The sequence below is a fragment of the Hordeum vulgare genome, chromosome 5H (genome assembly GCF_904849725.1).
Source record: "Hordeum vulgare subsp. vulgare chromosome 5H, MorexV3_pseudomolecules_assembly, whole genome shotgun sequence".
NCBI classification, from domain to species: Eukaryota; Viridiplantae; Streptophyta; class Magnoliopsida; order Poales; family Poaceae; genus Hordeum; species Hordeum vulgare.
The window spans coordinates 130,433,767-130,447,548 of record NC_058522.1 but is presented as its reverse complement, the minus strand read 5'-3'; the positions used below and the strand labels follow the sequence as shown (position 1 = coordinate 130,447,548).

The following is a 13,782-nucleotide window of genomic DNA, read 5'->3' as shown; positions in this document are numbered from 1 at the left end:
TCCACCTCTCTAACGGTGACTAGCTTCCCTCCAAGGAAGTGAACATCGGGATACATCTTCGTCTCAGTGACCTTGGTTATCCTTAACCCTAACTTCTTACTTGTGGTTTACTTGTGTTATTTGAGCATACATACATTGCATATTGCTTGTGCTCATTATATTGTGTTGGCCATTTCTTGTACAAGATTAATCATTCAAGCATACCCTCTATATCCACACGTTCATACTTGCATCCCTTGATACATCGTGTTGATATAGTGTGATCTAGTATCTTGTGTTGTTCACCTACTTGTCGTGTGATATAGCTCAAGTAAGTTTGTGTAACTTACTTGTGCTTGTTAGTAATTGTATTGTGTCCATCTTGGTAGATCGTGTTGTTGATACACGTTGCAGTGCCTAGTGCATTTAGGATTTGTGCTTGACAAGTACCCTCTTAGTTTATTTCCGCATTGGGTTCAAGCCAAATCCGAAGAAGTTTTTAAATAGCCTATTCACCCCCCCCCCCCCCCCCCCCTCTAGGCGTCATCGAGGTCTTTTCACCAGGCCCATGTAGTGGGACTAACCTAAAAGGAGGCTCCCAGCCATCTCCTGTTCCTGAGACAGCCGTCACACACAAAACACTTGTGCTGGAGGTACTCCTCTCTCCCTCCCGTACTCCTCTCTCCCCTGCCGGGAATATGGGGAGCTTTATTGCTTTAATAACATCCGATTACAATCCGTCGTAAGGCTGCTAATGAGGAAAGATGGACATTCCTCTAGCCATGAGTCTGAAACCAACAAGGCACAGGCCTGCTTAGCAGAGGTTGGCCACACAATTACCATCCTTCGGGACTTTACTTAATGAACAGCATTTCCCATGGAAATAGAGTATCTACATCCGAGCTCAAATGCTCCCCTATGAACATAAAATAAAAAAAAACTAGTTTTTTTTTTATTTTTTTGGTGGCAAACTATGACAAATGTTTTGTATGCTTGCAAAATTTCAGGACGAAATGACATTCGTTGAAGTCGTGGAAAAAAAATAAAGGTTCCAAAAATGCTAGTTTTGTGAACATTTTGGAGTGCTGACTTTTTTTTGCCACATCTTCCATGAATGTCGTTTAGTTCTGAAATTTTGCAAGCGTATAAAAATTCTGTTGAAGTTTATCACAAAAAGAAAATCATAACTTCTAAAAGAAATTACTACTTTTTTCGATTTTACTGTTCACGAGGGATCATTTAAGCTCGGGAGCGGAATACCAGTTATTCTTCTCTTCCTTGGTACGTACATAAGGAGAACAAATTGTTTATCTAGGCACAGGCATCTACGGATGGTGGAGTTGATTCTGCAATTGATTGCACTGTGTACTGTCATGCACTTTGGTACTGATGATCCATTTTGTAATACAACTAAAATCATGATCTCTCATGACAAAAATCACCATCTGGATGTAAAATTGCAATGTCTGAAGAAAATAAACAATGCGAAGCTCAGGCTGAAAATCAAAAATGGAGAGTACTACAGTATTATTCTGTCCTTGCTACTTCGTGACCTGAAGAGAAAATCTGATCGGTAGCAAGTACTACAAGCTAACCATTGAAGCAGCCCAATTTCTTTATCCTTTCAAAAGTCAGTGCTACAATTCTGACAGACCCTCATGAATGTGGAAAACTGCTGATAAATGAATGGAGTAAAATATGCCCTCCAACTAGACAAATATTGAACCGTATATTTCTTCAATCTCACGTGGTACTAGATAGCAGACATTCCAGCGAGTTCGCGCAGCTTCTCGCACGCGACGAAAGTGATTGCTGTTTGAGGGCCTAACCTTGCGAAGGTGGCAAACCCACTGCAAATTTTGCAGAGTTTGTTAGGAAATCACAATGGAAGGGGCTCAAGTAGAAACTATATTCAAGCTGTAGTAGCTGTACGTCCTGTAACAAATTTTCAATGTAAAAGGGACAATAACTAGAGCTTTGGATTGTGGTTCATATAATCATATCCTACCAATCTTTAACTAGTTACCGTTTTCCATAAGTATACTGGTAAAGTTCATATTTATCATCGTTTTGTATCTGAAGAGGTGCAAATGATTTAACAACATAGCATGATCAAGACTTGTTGAATTAAGCGAAAAATTACTCACCCTTTATAAAGTGATTTTACACCCTCCGTCAGGACAACCTGTGAACCGAGAAACGAATGTATAACATACATTAGCAGCCAGAAAGAAAGAACCAGGTTAGCCAAAATTGGATGTACTAGTAGTTAAGATTTGAGATCTGAGACCTCCAAATAAATGGACGCATTTTTTGTTTACACTTCATTCCTAACATTAAACTATAGACATGACATGGGGTCCTAGAAAATGTGAATCCTCTGATAGCTTGTGGGGATAACTTTCTATCTTACTGTTTTGAATAGATTGCCAATTGTTGCTACTCTGTAAAATTCATGCATTTCTACTCTTCATATATGCCAATTGTCTCATATTGTGCCAACTACTATCTACTAACTGTGCAATTTGGTTCTGTGTTAAGCGACTAGATTTAATATTATTTACCAACGTTTTTCAATTTCATTCACGGACGCACACTACAAAACACAAATTTACAGCTAAGGATGGAGATTAACACCTGGTACGCACAGTGGAAACCGTTCCTGTATACTCTGGCACCTTTGGACTCTCGTTGCAGCATTAGCCTTGTTTTGATCATGTCAATAGGTGCAGTCACAAGTGTACCAGCCGTTCCAGCGATGCAACTCGACCTTTCAGCCGCACAGAAAAATAGCTATCAACATATTTCATCGAAGTACAGGCATCAAAATGCATAACAAATTTCACAGTACATGAGATGTAATTGAAAACCTTCTTCAAATGGTGTCCACATTAGCAAGACCTAAAGTAAATAAATAAGAAAATTCAGTGGTGGCTCATTTAGTAGTACTATGCAACAACTGCATTCCTTCCAATCAAAAGACAAAACAAAAAATGTTGTATACCTGTTTGGCCTCATCATAAGTTGCCATTTGTGATGCCGTGAGGCAGCCTGCTCTCACCATGGCTGGGCCAACTCCTTTCCAAAGCGCTTTGACTCCTTCCTCTGATACAATTTCCTTCATCACTCCAATTGTACTAATTCTGCTTGTACTCATCTGTGACCTCACCTATAGGATGTGCCCAGATCAAGATCAAGTCCATAAAACTATTTCATACTTTGAATTAAGTATCACAATACTGTACCTTTAAAACCTCCATAGGATTTGTCAATGCAGTTGCTAGGGCACCAGCAACTACTCCAGATGCAAATTTAAAAGCAAAGTTTGTTGAACCAAATGCATAGCTGCAGACATGTTTGCAAGGCTCATACAGTCCTAATCGAAGGCCACCATAGATGAGGGATCTAGTCAATGCTGGTGCAAATCCCAGGTAGAGTGATCGAGGCCCTTCCCTTTCTACCATTTGTTTAAATATTGCCCCCTGGTAGGATTATTAGAACTACTAAATTTAGCATTAAAAGCTCATACATAGCTGATGCGAGACCTGAGGTTGTGCTTACCATCCCAACTAAATTTCCTCTTTGCCCAGCAAGCTGCATTTGGAGTCTAATTTTGATAACATCTGCAAGATGAGAACGATAGCACATATATTAAGGGTTTGTTATTTATTGGAGGAACAAACATACATAAAAGAGTGACTATCCTTTCGCAACGTTATCACTTGGCAGCATAGCAATAAACAACTCACTTTTATCAAGTCAGAAGCATGACACAGTTTCCAATCCAGGAGCTACTTGACAAATATCTTGGAAAAATCACAACAAAACTGGGCCGTGCGACCTCCTTAGTTTTGGTCAAACCAATATATGTTTAATTTGCTTTGGATCCACATCCACATGTACCCTTTTGTTTGCTGATGTTAACCATTATCCAGTATGGTCCAGACAAAAGAGGCTCATTTGTCGCATTCTGTTTTTCAGTAGCAAACCCTACTAAATGTTTGAACGGGGAAATACACCAAGCCAAGAATTTAAACAGAATGCACTGATTAGGCAAAGTAATAAGCATAGACAGCATATAATTCACGCATTCCATTCAAATAAACGTTTCATCTATATCAACATATAGACCATCATCCATGAGGACATATATTCCCAAAGCACAGCTTATCATGTGCTCTGAATCTGATGGATGAACACTTGTCAACACAGCCTGTTGTGCTGGGAAAACTGTACCTTAACCTAATTCAATACAAGAAATGTTGTTTGACACGGTTATTTTCTACAGGGAAAATATCCCAAGCCTCTATCTACTTAAAACCTAGTTTCCAGTTCCATCATGTATACTGATTCATTGCAAATCAGATGTGCTTTTCTTCAGAAAAATAGCAGGAGAGCTGCTAATTTTTCATTGACAATAGAAGAGTTTACAAGGTCTTAGGGCACAAAAAGGCGCATCTCGAACACCGCACGGCACTGCAGCTCAATGGAGACAGAGGCCTAACTCTCTCGATGTTATGTGACGAGCACGTGGCATCACCCGACATTTTGCCTTATCCTTTCAACTTGTCAAGGAACCGGCCCTGGCCATCTCCTTTCAACTTGTCCGATGATGTTATGTAATCTGTCGCCCGGCTTCTCAGCCAACAACGTTTAACACTGGTGGATGCAAATAAAACCAAGCCTGGACTATGACCCGAAATTCGTATGCCTGTGACAGATTACTGCAAGGGCTAGAAGATGGTACTAGCAAATCTGTTGTCCCCATCAAACCCAACCCGATATATACTGAGCGTGCAGGAGCAATTGGCTGACCGAGCGGATGCGTGGCGGCGGTGGCGACGGCGACGGCGGCGCCGCTGGTGCCGAACTGGTACAAGGCGTAAGGCGCCGCCCCCCGGGGCGGCGTGCGTGCGTCTCCGGACATCGGCGACGCCATTCCTCTCCGCGCCGGATCCCCCTGGCCAAGCCGCGCGAGACGGAGAAACGAGGGAGACGAGGCGATCAAGCAGGCGGGGGCAAGATTTGAGCTCGGGGCGGAGGGAATTGGGAATTTGTTCTTGTTGCAATTCCTGCTCCGGTTCACGTGGGGGGGGAGTCGAAGAAGGACGAACTATCGCCTGAATCACCACAGAAGCACAGAGCGACAATTAGTTTGTGCAATTGGTCTGTGGTAAAGATGTACTAGAAAGATTCCTCTCTGTCAGCATCAACAAAGGGCATTTGGTCTAGTGGTATGATTCTCGCTTAGGGTGCGAGAGGTCCCGAGTTCAATTCTCGGAATGCCCCAATTTTTTCGTTTCTTTTGATTTGTATTTTCCTTTTTTATATTTCTTCTATTCGGAAATACTTGTTGAAGAATGCATGTCAAACGAAGTTACATTTTTTTTTTCTTTCCTATGTTCGGAAATACTTGTTCAAAAATTGCATGTCAAACGAAGAAACATTTTTTCTTTTTCTTTTGTGTTTTCTTTTTATATACTTCCTCCGTTCAAAAATACTTGTCAGAGGGTTGAGGGAGTATGTAGTATACCTTCTTTTTTTCTTTATTTTTAACTATATTTTTGTTTAATATTGCACCAGCCCAACATCTCCTCTAATTGTTCTTTCTTATTGATGGGACTCATTTATGTTCTTTGATTTGGTATTTTCAGTTTTGATATGCATTAGCTTCTTCCTCTTCATCTGAAGATTTTGGGATGTTCCTCCTCATGTTCTTAGGTCAGTTAGCTCTTTCATGTTCCTCCTCGTTCTATGAAAGATTTGGGATGCTAGGAACAAGAAAGTCTTCCAAAACCTAGAGATCGATGCTAGTACTACTATTAGAGTTACTAGCAAAAGGCCCGTGCGTGCGTTGCAACGGAAGAAAAAAATATCACACGCTTTTAATTTTTATAATCATTTTGATTTATTAAAATAATAAGCTAACTAACTAATGTAGTAAGTCCTATCCTATTTTGTTGGAAAATCAACCCGTCCATTGTTAATTCCATCATGATGAGAAATTGAGCGGGACAAACAAAGCAAAACAAAGAGGCTACCTGAATTGATCAATGGACTGTTATCTTATTTCACTCATGGGGTAGAGAATGTGGGATGAGATGACAAACTGAAGGTGGTGTTTCATTCTCTCTCTCTACAACAATGCAATCTTACATTAAATACATTCATTCATCAGCAAACAAATTCCCACAAAACAAAATTTCTTGTCGGTGCTTGGCACACGGTTGGAGGCATGGGGAGGGGATCTCACCAAATGATGAGTTCCTGCCAGAGGAGGGGATACATTGAGGGGAGCAAGGGTTAGACGCCTCTATCTGGCCATAAGGAGTCACCGTTGACGCGCCATAACCTCGGAGTTCCCCGTGTGAGCCATGGAGGCCCGCCTCCACCTGTAAGTACTTCGCTCCGTCGTGCCTTATCCGCACGCCACCGCCGTTCTGCATCGAGCGGACGCATCATCCCAAGTCGCTGTAGCTATCGCGTTGATTTGATCCAGAAGCTGTGCTCGAGCGCCGAAACGGGGGCAGCAAGCAGGCAGAGGTACGACCGCGGAGGCGGGTGGATTGAGATCGACAGCAGTGGTGGTTGAGGTCGGCCGCGGCGGCGAGTGGTGTGACAGCGGCCTGGGCACAGGCCAGGGGTGGACCAGGGTCGACGCGATGCGCTCGAGCGCCGCAACGGGGGCAGTGAGTGGGGAGAGGTACACCCGCGGAGGCGGGTGGGTTGAGATCGGCAGCGGTGGCGATTGAGGTCGGCCGCGGCGGCGAGTGGTGTGGCGGCGGCCTGGGCACAGGCCAGGGTGGCCGAGGATCGACGGGAGGAGGCGATGCGTACGGGTATAATTTTTGCAGCGAATCGTTTTTTCCTTTTGCGTTGCAGATAAATGGAGTGCGGGTTGAATAACAAAAATTACAAGGGCTTTTAAAAAAAATCATGGTGGGTTTTCCGACGGAAGCAATAGCCGCTTTATTATTATAGCAAAAGGGCCCATGCGTTGCAACGGGAGAAAGAAATACCACACGACACACGCTCTTAATTTATAAAAAATGTCTATAATTTGAGAATTTATAGTTACGATACAAACAAAAATGGTCTTATCCTATAAAAATGCAGTTCAAAATTTCACAGGTCTTCTATTTTAACACGGCTTGCATGTAGATTTAATACGTACAAAGAATCAGTCAAGTGACCTTCAATTTCATCTCTAATCTTGATTTTGTTGACGTGTTCATCCCCAACCCGGATGAGTACCGGTATGAAAGAAAGACGAATAATGACTTATTTATTAAGATTGCACCCTAGATAGTATTTTTATTAAACGTTTAACAGATAAAATAATATCATATTTAAATTCTACATATTTTTCTAATCAAATTTCATGTATAATATGTTAAATTTAAAGTTACGGTTTAAAAGATATGAGTATTAAAAATATATATATACTACGAGTTTAATGTCATAAATAGTAAAGGCTTTTTTGTAAAATCACCTCGGTGGGTTTTATAACCTCTTTATTATTAGGTAAAGATAAAGATTATAGATGATTTGATTGTTCGGACTCATCGTCTTAAGTCCAAAACTCTAAAGGGAAAACATAATACGTATCTAGTAACAGGCGCTGAGCAAATCTGATCAAATTCCACAGGTGTACATTAATTTATCACTATTACTAGTATTCTAGAAAACTCATGCAATCTGGCAAGCGAAGCCTCCTTGCTGTTTTCTGATTGCACCAACTTCTGGCAAACAAATATATTTGGGCTATACAATGCAAATTTTCAAGCGAGGCCATCTCACAATCTACTCAAACTGATTGCTGATTCCAAATCCAAAAACTTATGCGAAAACCCGCAGACATGGATGTGTCTATCACAAGCGAGGCTTGAGTGATGTGCTCCTGTTTCCCTTCACGGCACTAGGGTTGTCCACAGAAATTGCCAGCGCTCGGAATTTACCATCAACCGCTGAAAACAAAGACATAGTTATATCAAAATTTACCATTGGGCATCCGTAGAAATAAAACTGCAGATATTATGGCCACACCGCCACACTAACTTCATTTCCAAACAATATACCGCCACCTCATTCAGATATTTAACACATTTTAGTCTTCCACACAACCTTGAAAACAGAAAGAAAATAAAAACATCGTGATTCTACCATGAAAACGTGAAAACTGGAAACCTGGAAACATGCAAAGATAATGGCACCTAAGTAGTTTTCCAAACAGTCCTATGGAAGCGAAGGATGCATTTTGAACAAACCTTATTATGTCTTTCTCAGAACAATATCACGCATCAAGCTATCTGGAGCTGTATGACGAGCCATAGGAGAAACGATGTAAGACTTACTACCACAGACGAACTCATGGACAAGGACACAAAAATATAAGCATCAATTTTTTACCTGGCATGCCCGTGAAATGCTCAAATTGACCCATTGCTTGCCTTATGAACATCTCCAAACCGCTAACAACTGTGGCTCCACATTCTGCAGCTTCCCTAAGAAGTCTCGTCTCTTTCGGTGTGTAGACCGCATCGAAGACAACAGCATAAGATTTAAGCGCTTGCTGCAAAATTATATCATTAGTATATGAAAGTAGAAACACAGAAGATATTCCATTGTAATTCGGAGTAGCAAAAAACACGGAGATTTAAACCTTTGATAGAGGAGTTTCATTGACATTTGGATGCATTCCTATTGCTGTTGTGTTTGCAAGAATCATCCCTTCCTCCGGATGGTAGTTTTCTAACTCCGCAAGAGTCAAAGCAGGCCCACCAATTAAGTTACCAAGTTCTTGAGCACGTGCTGGAAAGTACAATGAATGTTACATTTGAGATACAACACACTCAGAATTATTCAAATGTAACGGCAAACTGTATAGTTGCCTGAAACATGAAGCGACGTAAGGATACAACATGAAAAATGATGTGACTTTTAATATGTAGCATGTGCTCTATGAATGCTGATCAATATCGATAACACAGGGTCTAAAGGAAATGCATACCGAAAGTGCGGTTTGCTATTACAACTCTTGCTCCCTTCTCTTTTGCACCGTAAGCAAGTGCTTTCCCTGCACCACCAGCCCCAATAACAACGAAAAGCCTTCCAGCCAGTGGTGACGTGGTAGAATGCGTTGGTTGTGTTGCTGCCAATTTGTTTTAACAGCCACTTAAATTGAATACTGATCAGCGATAGTACAATGGTTCAGTATATAGTGGCATGTAGAAACCTCTTATTCCATCTTCAATAGCAGAAATTGCACCGACATAATCAGTATTGTAGCCTACAAGTTTCCCATCAGGTTTTCTAATAATTGTATTAACAGCTCCAATGTCCTGCAGAAAATGTCATACTCCCAAATGTTAATCTAGGTGTCCTAAATGGTTCAACAATCCAATGAATGGAGAAGCAGAAGGGAGGATGAAATTACCCTGGCAATAGGATCGACCTCATCACAGCACCTAACTGCAGCTTCCTTGTGGGGAATTGTACAACTGCAATCCAGTTCATTGGATGGAAAGAATTAACTTCTGGTTGAAACAGAGTATATGATGTGGCTCACTAAGATTAAGTACCTGAAGCCAGCAAAGTCTGGCGAAGAGTAGGTTGAAAGAAATTTAGCCAAGTCATCCACCAAAAATGGCACATACACAGCATGCAAACCCACTGATCTGAAAGCTTCATTATGCAAAATCGGGCTTTTACTGTGTCCAACAGGATTTCCAATAATACCAAACACCTTAGTATCTGGGCCTATCTGTCTAATGTTGTACACATTAATCAAGTCTGCAGCGGTTGGCTGTGCAGCTGCAGATTCTTTTCCTTTTTCAAGAGAGCCAAAAGTAAGGTATCCACCGAATTTGGGGCAAAGAACTCGGGAAATAAAACCTCTGTCGTTCATCACCAGTCCTATGATCGGCACCTGCTTTTCCTAATGCATTATTCAAATAAAAGATAATGTGAACTAGGAATCCTGCTAAAGCACCTGAGAAATGGAGCATGCATGGAGTCATGGACATGTCACATAGCATAATATCTCACTCAAGTGCGAGAACCCCTAAATTGATGCCTGTGCATCGAAAGTGCATTCTCAGCTAAGAAATTTACAGTTTTCTCTGCTATTAAGGGCCATCGCAGTACATTATCTATTTATCTACAACAATACTTATACTAAAAATAGCAATATTTGGACGTCCTTACACTGGATATGATGATATAAGTACAGATCTACTAGAGAAGATTCCTCATAGAGAATATTATCATTTCGACCTTAGCTTAAGGGATCATCACTTCATCAGCAGATGTTAGGCTAAATGAGGTATATAGAGCAGTCTTGCGGACCAATACTATAAACACGAAAAATAGCAACGACTAACACTAGTGTGTGCTGAGCTTGCTTAGAATTAGACAGCAAACTTACTTGGCAGTGTACAAGTATTTGAAACATTCTTGAAACATCAACAATTTCAGTAGCAGTGGTCGCAATTTTTACTATATCAGCTCCTGTTGCTTGAATCTGAGCCAACAAGCTTGCAAGCTCTTCTGCCGAAGGAGTGTTATCATAGTTATGGGATGAAACAATGAGCTTACAGTTTTCAGGTTTCTTTCCGGACATGAATTTAATAAATTTGTCAGCAACCTGCACAATAACAAAGATTACTGTAAGCAGCTACCAAATTATTCATTGTTGCAGAAGGCAAGAGTCATATCCCGGAAAATAAGCAATGCTAATTAGCAGCAGTATCTTGTTAACCTTACACAGGGTTCATCTTAGTGCACGTGTCTCTTAAATTAAGAACTTCGTAGCATCAGCTCAAACTGGCACACACACACACACAATGCGGGTGGAATGTTAATTCTTCTATTCCAGAGCATAAAGATTTACTTCCTCCGTCCCAAAATAAGTGTCTTGAGCTTAGTACAATTCTGTACTAGAGCTAGTACAAATTTGAGACAGTTATTTTGGGACAGAGGGAGTATTTGTCTAGTGAATTAGCCTTGTGATTCTATTCGCAGAAGAGAAAGAAATGTTTTACTCGGTGCAAACCTTAAGCTCAATATCAACGTATTCAGCTCCCAGTTCCATTGCCAATTGAAGTGCCTCGAATCGCGGTTCATCATCACCTTCATATTCACCACCTTCCCACTTCGGCCTATGAAACCAACAATAAACAACATACATTTAGTTACGACAGGCGATGTTTATAGGCAATTAACCAAACAAGTGCATACTGTTGTTTTGCTTAGGATGATGCATGGCGAAGTTAAAAAATCCCCCATTCAGTTAAACCCCGCTATAACACCTCCCAACACAATCCAGACTGCTGCCTTCTCGCACAAAATAAAAATAAAAACCCAAACCCACCTGTATGTGACGAGGGTGGGGAGCGTGCGGGGCTTGGCGAGGAGCGCGGGCAGGTCCCGGCGCGGGGCGAACCCGGCTAGGCGGTCGAGGCGGAGCTCCGCCAGGTCGGCGCCGAGCGCGGCGGCGGCGGCCACCTCCGCCGCCATATCCCGCGGCGCGCGCGCCGTGGCGGGCACGCAGATCAGCGTCCGCGCGCGCGCCACCGCTGCCGCCGGCGGGACCACGGCCGACACCGACATCGCCGCCGCCATGGCCGTCGTCGTCAGAGGATGGGCCGCGCGGCGTGGCGGTGGTTGGTGAGAAGGGGGAGCGTGCGCTTCAGCTCGCGGAAGATGGATGCCTCGTTCCTTGGAACTGGCGGCTGGTGGAAGCTTGGGGTCTCGCTTCGGACGCTCGTGTTTCCTCAGTGGGCCGGGCGGTTGGTGGAACGGAACCTGGTCTGACTGACGTGGCGCGCCTACGTTGGAGCAGGGCCATCATCATGGGCAAGCCTGTTTTCATGTGGCTCGCCACATTATTTTATTTAAGGACAGTAAAACCGGACCTATTCCGAGCTCTCTCACGCATCCTGCTCGTGAGCCGTTGATTTCGCGTGTGGGATGTAGATCACCATCAAATCAATGTTCAGGTCACGAACTGGGCTGTTTGATGCGCCTCTACTCACGCGTGGGCTACTAACGGGCCGATTGTCCTGGGGGCTGCTACTCCCGAAGTCAGTTTGAAGCCCTCTCATTCGCCTATACGGGCTGTCTGATCTCTACTCACGCGTGGGCTACTAACGGGCCGATTGTCCTGGGGGCTGCTACTCCCGAAGCCAGTTTGAAGCCCTCTCATTCGCCTATACGAGTTAACGTCCGATCACGAACAAACGGTCGTGATATGCTTATGGATGGCCTAACCCCATCCCACCTCCTCGCTACTTGCCTTGTCACGCTCGTCTCCATCTGAGCGATGGCGGCGCAACAGCTTCCCAAGCTCCTCGGAGCCTTCCCTGGTGGGGACGCCATTGGGCATGCCACTAAGCATCGGATCCCCTTGGAGCCGTAGCCACACTTGCAAGGGTATCGAGCGCGAGAGAAGCAAGCCGATCCAGCACATGGGGAGCAAAAACCGGTGTGAGGGGAGGCGGTCGAGGGGATCCAGCGGGACACGCTTCAGCCGATGCGCTTGAGGGAAATGGATCCAGCAGACGAGGGTATCCAGCGGGCGTGAGAGACGGTGGCCAGCTGTGTTGTCCTTATACAATCTTTGCTCTGAAGGTGCAGGCAGCAGGTATGGGCTTCACTCTCAAATCGCTGACGACGAAGGGTTTTCTCTCAGATCGATACAACAGGGAGGAACTTTGCTGCAGAGGTCGTCTTGGCAAGGGGAAAGGGTCCGGACCTACATCCCCATGTCTATGCAAATATCACTTCTCTTTATCTTGGATGTTCTAATCTTCAGATTTGCCTACTTTCCACATGCCGAGTAGTATCCCACGACAATCAGGAAGTGGCCGCCGTCAGTGCCCTTTTACTCAAAATTATCCATGTTAATCTATGCATGGATGCTCGTCACTGAACTTTGCTTTTTTTTACTGCTTTCTACCGTGAAGTCCTTACTTTTTGTTGAATGTTGATCTATGCTACAAATCTTTGCATATGTTCTTTTACTCAGTTTATTCATGTTGCAGGATAGCAATCTTTGCATATGTTCTGCCTGAAGGCCAATCGATCAGTATATTTTCTTCCTATTCCATATCTAATAAGTGTTAGTTACTTCTGGCATGGAGATCATGCACAAGTTAAAGTTCAGCTTTGCGGGCAATGTAAACTAAAAGTTACATGCAAAGATAATTATACACAATATGCTAAAAACAACATGCATTCTTATCTAGATTACTGTTCCATCTGAGACAGACATGGTTTCATTCTAATGTGCATTGTGTGAGTATGTCAAAAATTTAATTGCACAATATCCATATTTGTTTATTGTCCCCACAAGGATTTTTCTATTGTAAAGTAGAAAGGCGAGAGGAGGATGATGTGCTTAATGTGAATCAGCATCAGTGATTTATTTATTTTGTAATTGTTTATTTCCCTTGTCATGATTTTTTTAACTGAATCCATTTTGATATTTTCCTCAAACAGGTTCCAAAATGATGACTTCATCTACTCTTTCCTAATTTATGGTATTCACTTTGAATCGATGGGAAACTTAAACTTCTGAAGGATCCTTATCCGCTATTACAGAGGTAAATATCAGCTTCCCTCGCTGATTCTCTGTCTGCTACTTGTTGTAACTACTCTGCACATAACTCAATGAACATTTAAGTATGCCGTCAAAAATTAGCTGCTTCTTGCCAGTGCCACTTATGCTCTATCTGTTGTATTAAGATTCAAGATGCACCATATCCTTACTCTAATATTTTTCTCAAAGTCTGCTCTTATCTG

At 42.7% G+C, this 13,782-nt stretch overlaps 2 protein-coding genes and 1 non-coding gene across 4 annotated transcripts; 1 reads left to right on the top strand and 2 right to left on the bottom strand.

The window, feature by feature from the left end:
- Positions 1-1,408: 1,408 nt before the first annotated feature.
- LOC123399366 (mitochondrial substrate carrier family protein ucpB) lies at positions 1,409-5,201 on the bottom strand. Its single transcript, XM_045093782.1, has 8 exons — positions 4,795-5,201; positions 3,541-3,602; positions 3,225-3,461; positions 2,984-3,148; positions 2,831-2,880; positions 2,617-2,749; positions 2,127-2,164; positions 1,409-1,829 (listed from the first exon to the last, which is right to left on the bottom strand). Exons 1-8 carry the CDS (start codon positions 4,916-4,918, stop codon positions 1,733-1,735), a joined length of 906 nt encoding a protein of 301 aa, XP_044949717.1. The 5' UTR covers positions 4,919-5,201; the 3' UTR covers positions 1,409-1,732.
- Positions 5,197-5,268, top strand: TRNAP-AGG. Its single transcript has one exon. It is a non-coding gene; the product is annotated as a tRNA-Pro (tRNA).
- A 2,316-nt stretch (positions 5,269-7,584) lies between these two features.
- LOC123399365 (bifunctional 3-dehydroquinate dehydratase/shikimate dehydrogenase, chloroplastic-like) lies at positions 7,585-11,742 on the bottom strand. Of its 2 annotated transcripts, XM_045093781.1 has the most exons (11): positions 11,351-11,742; positions 11,033-11,138; positions 10,406-10,624; positions 9,561-9,916; positions 9,416-9,479; positions 9,215-9,320; positions 8,990-9,130; positions 8,642-8,790; positions 8,389-8,551; positions 8,247-8,294; positions 7,758-7,946 (listed from the first exon to the last, which is right to left on the bottom strand). In XM_045093781.1, the coding sequence occupies exons 1-10, from the start codon at positions 11,599-11,601 to the stop codon at positions 8,251-8,253; spliced, it is 1,599 nt and encodes a 532-aa protein (XP_044949716.1). In that variant the 5' UTR covers positions 11,602-11,742; the 3' UTR covers positions 7,758-7,946; positions 8,247-8,250. The 2 variants fall into 2 exon arrangements, with proteins under 2 accessions (XP_044949715.1, XP_044949716.1); XM_045093780.1 differs by lacking the exon at positions 8,247-8,294 and having other exon boundaries at positions 7,585-7,946.
- Positions 11,743-13,782: the final 2,040 nt, after the last annotated feature.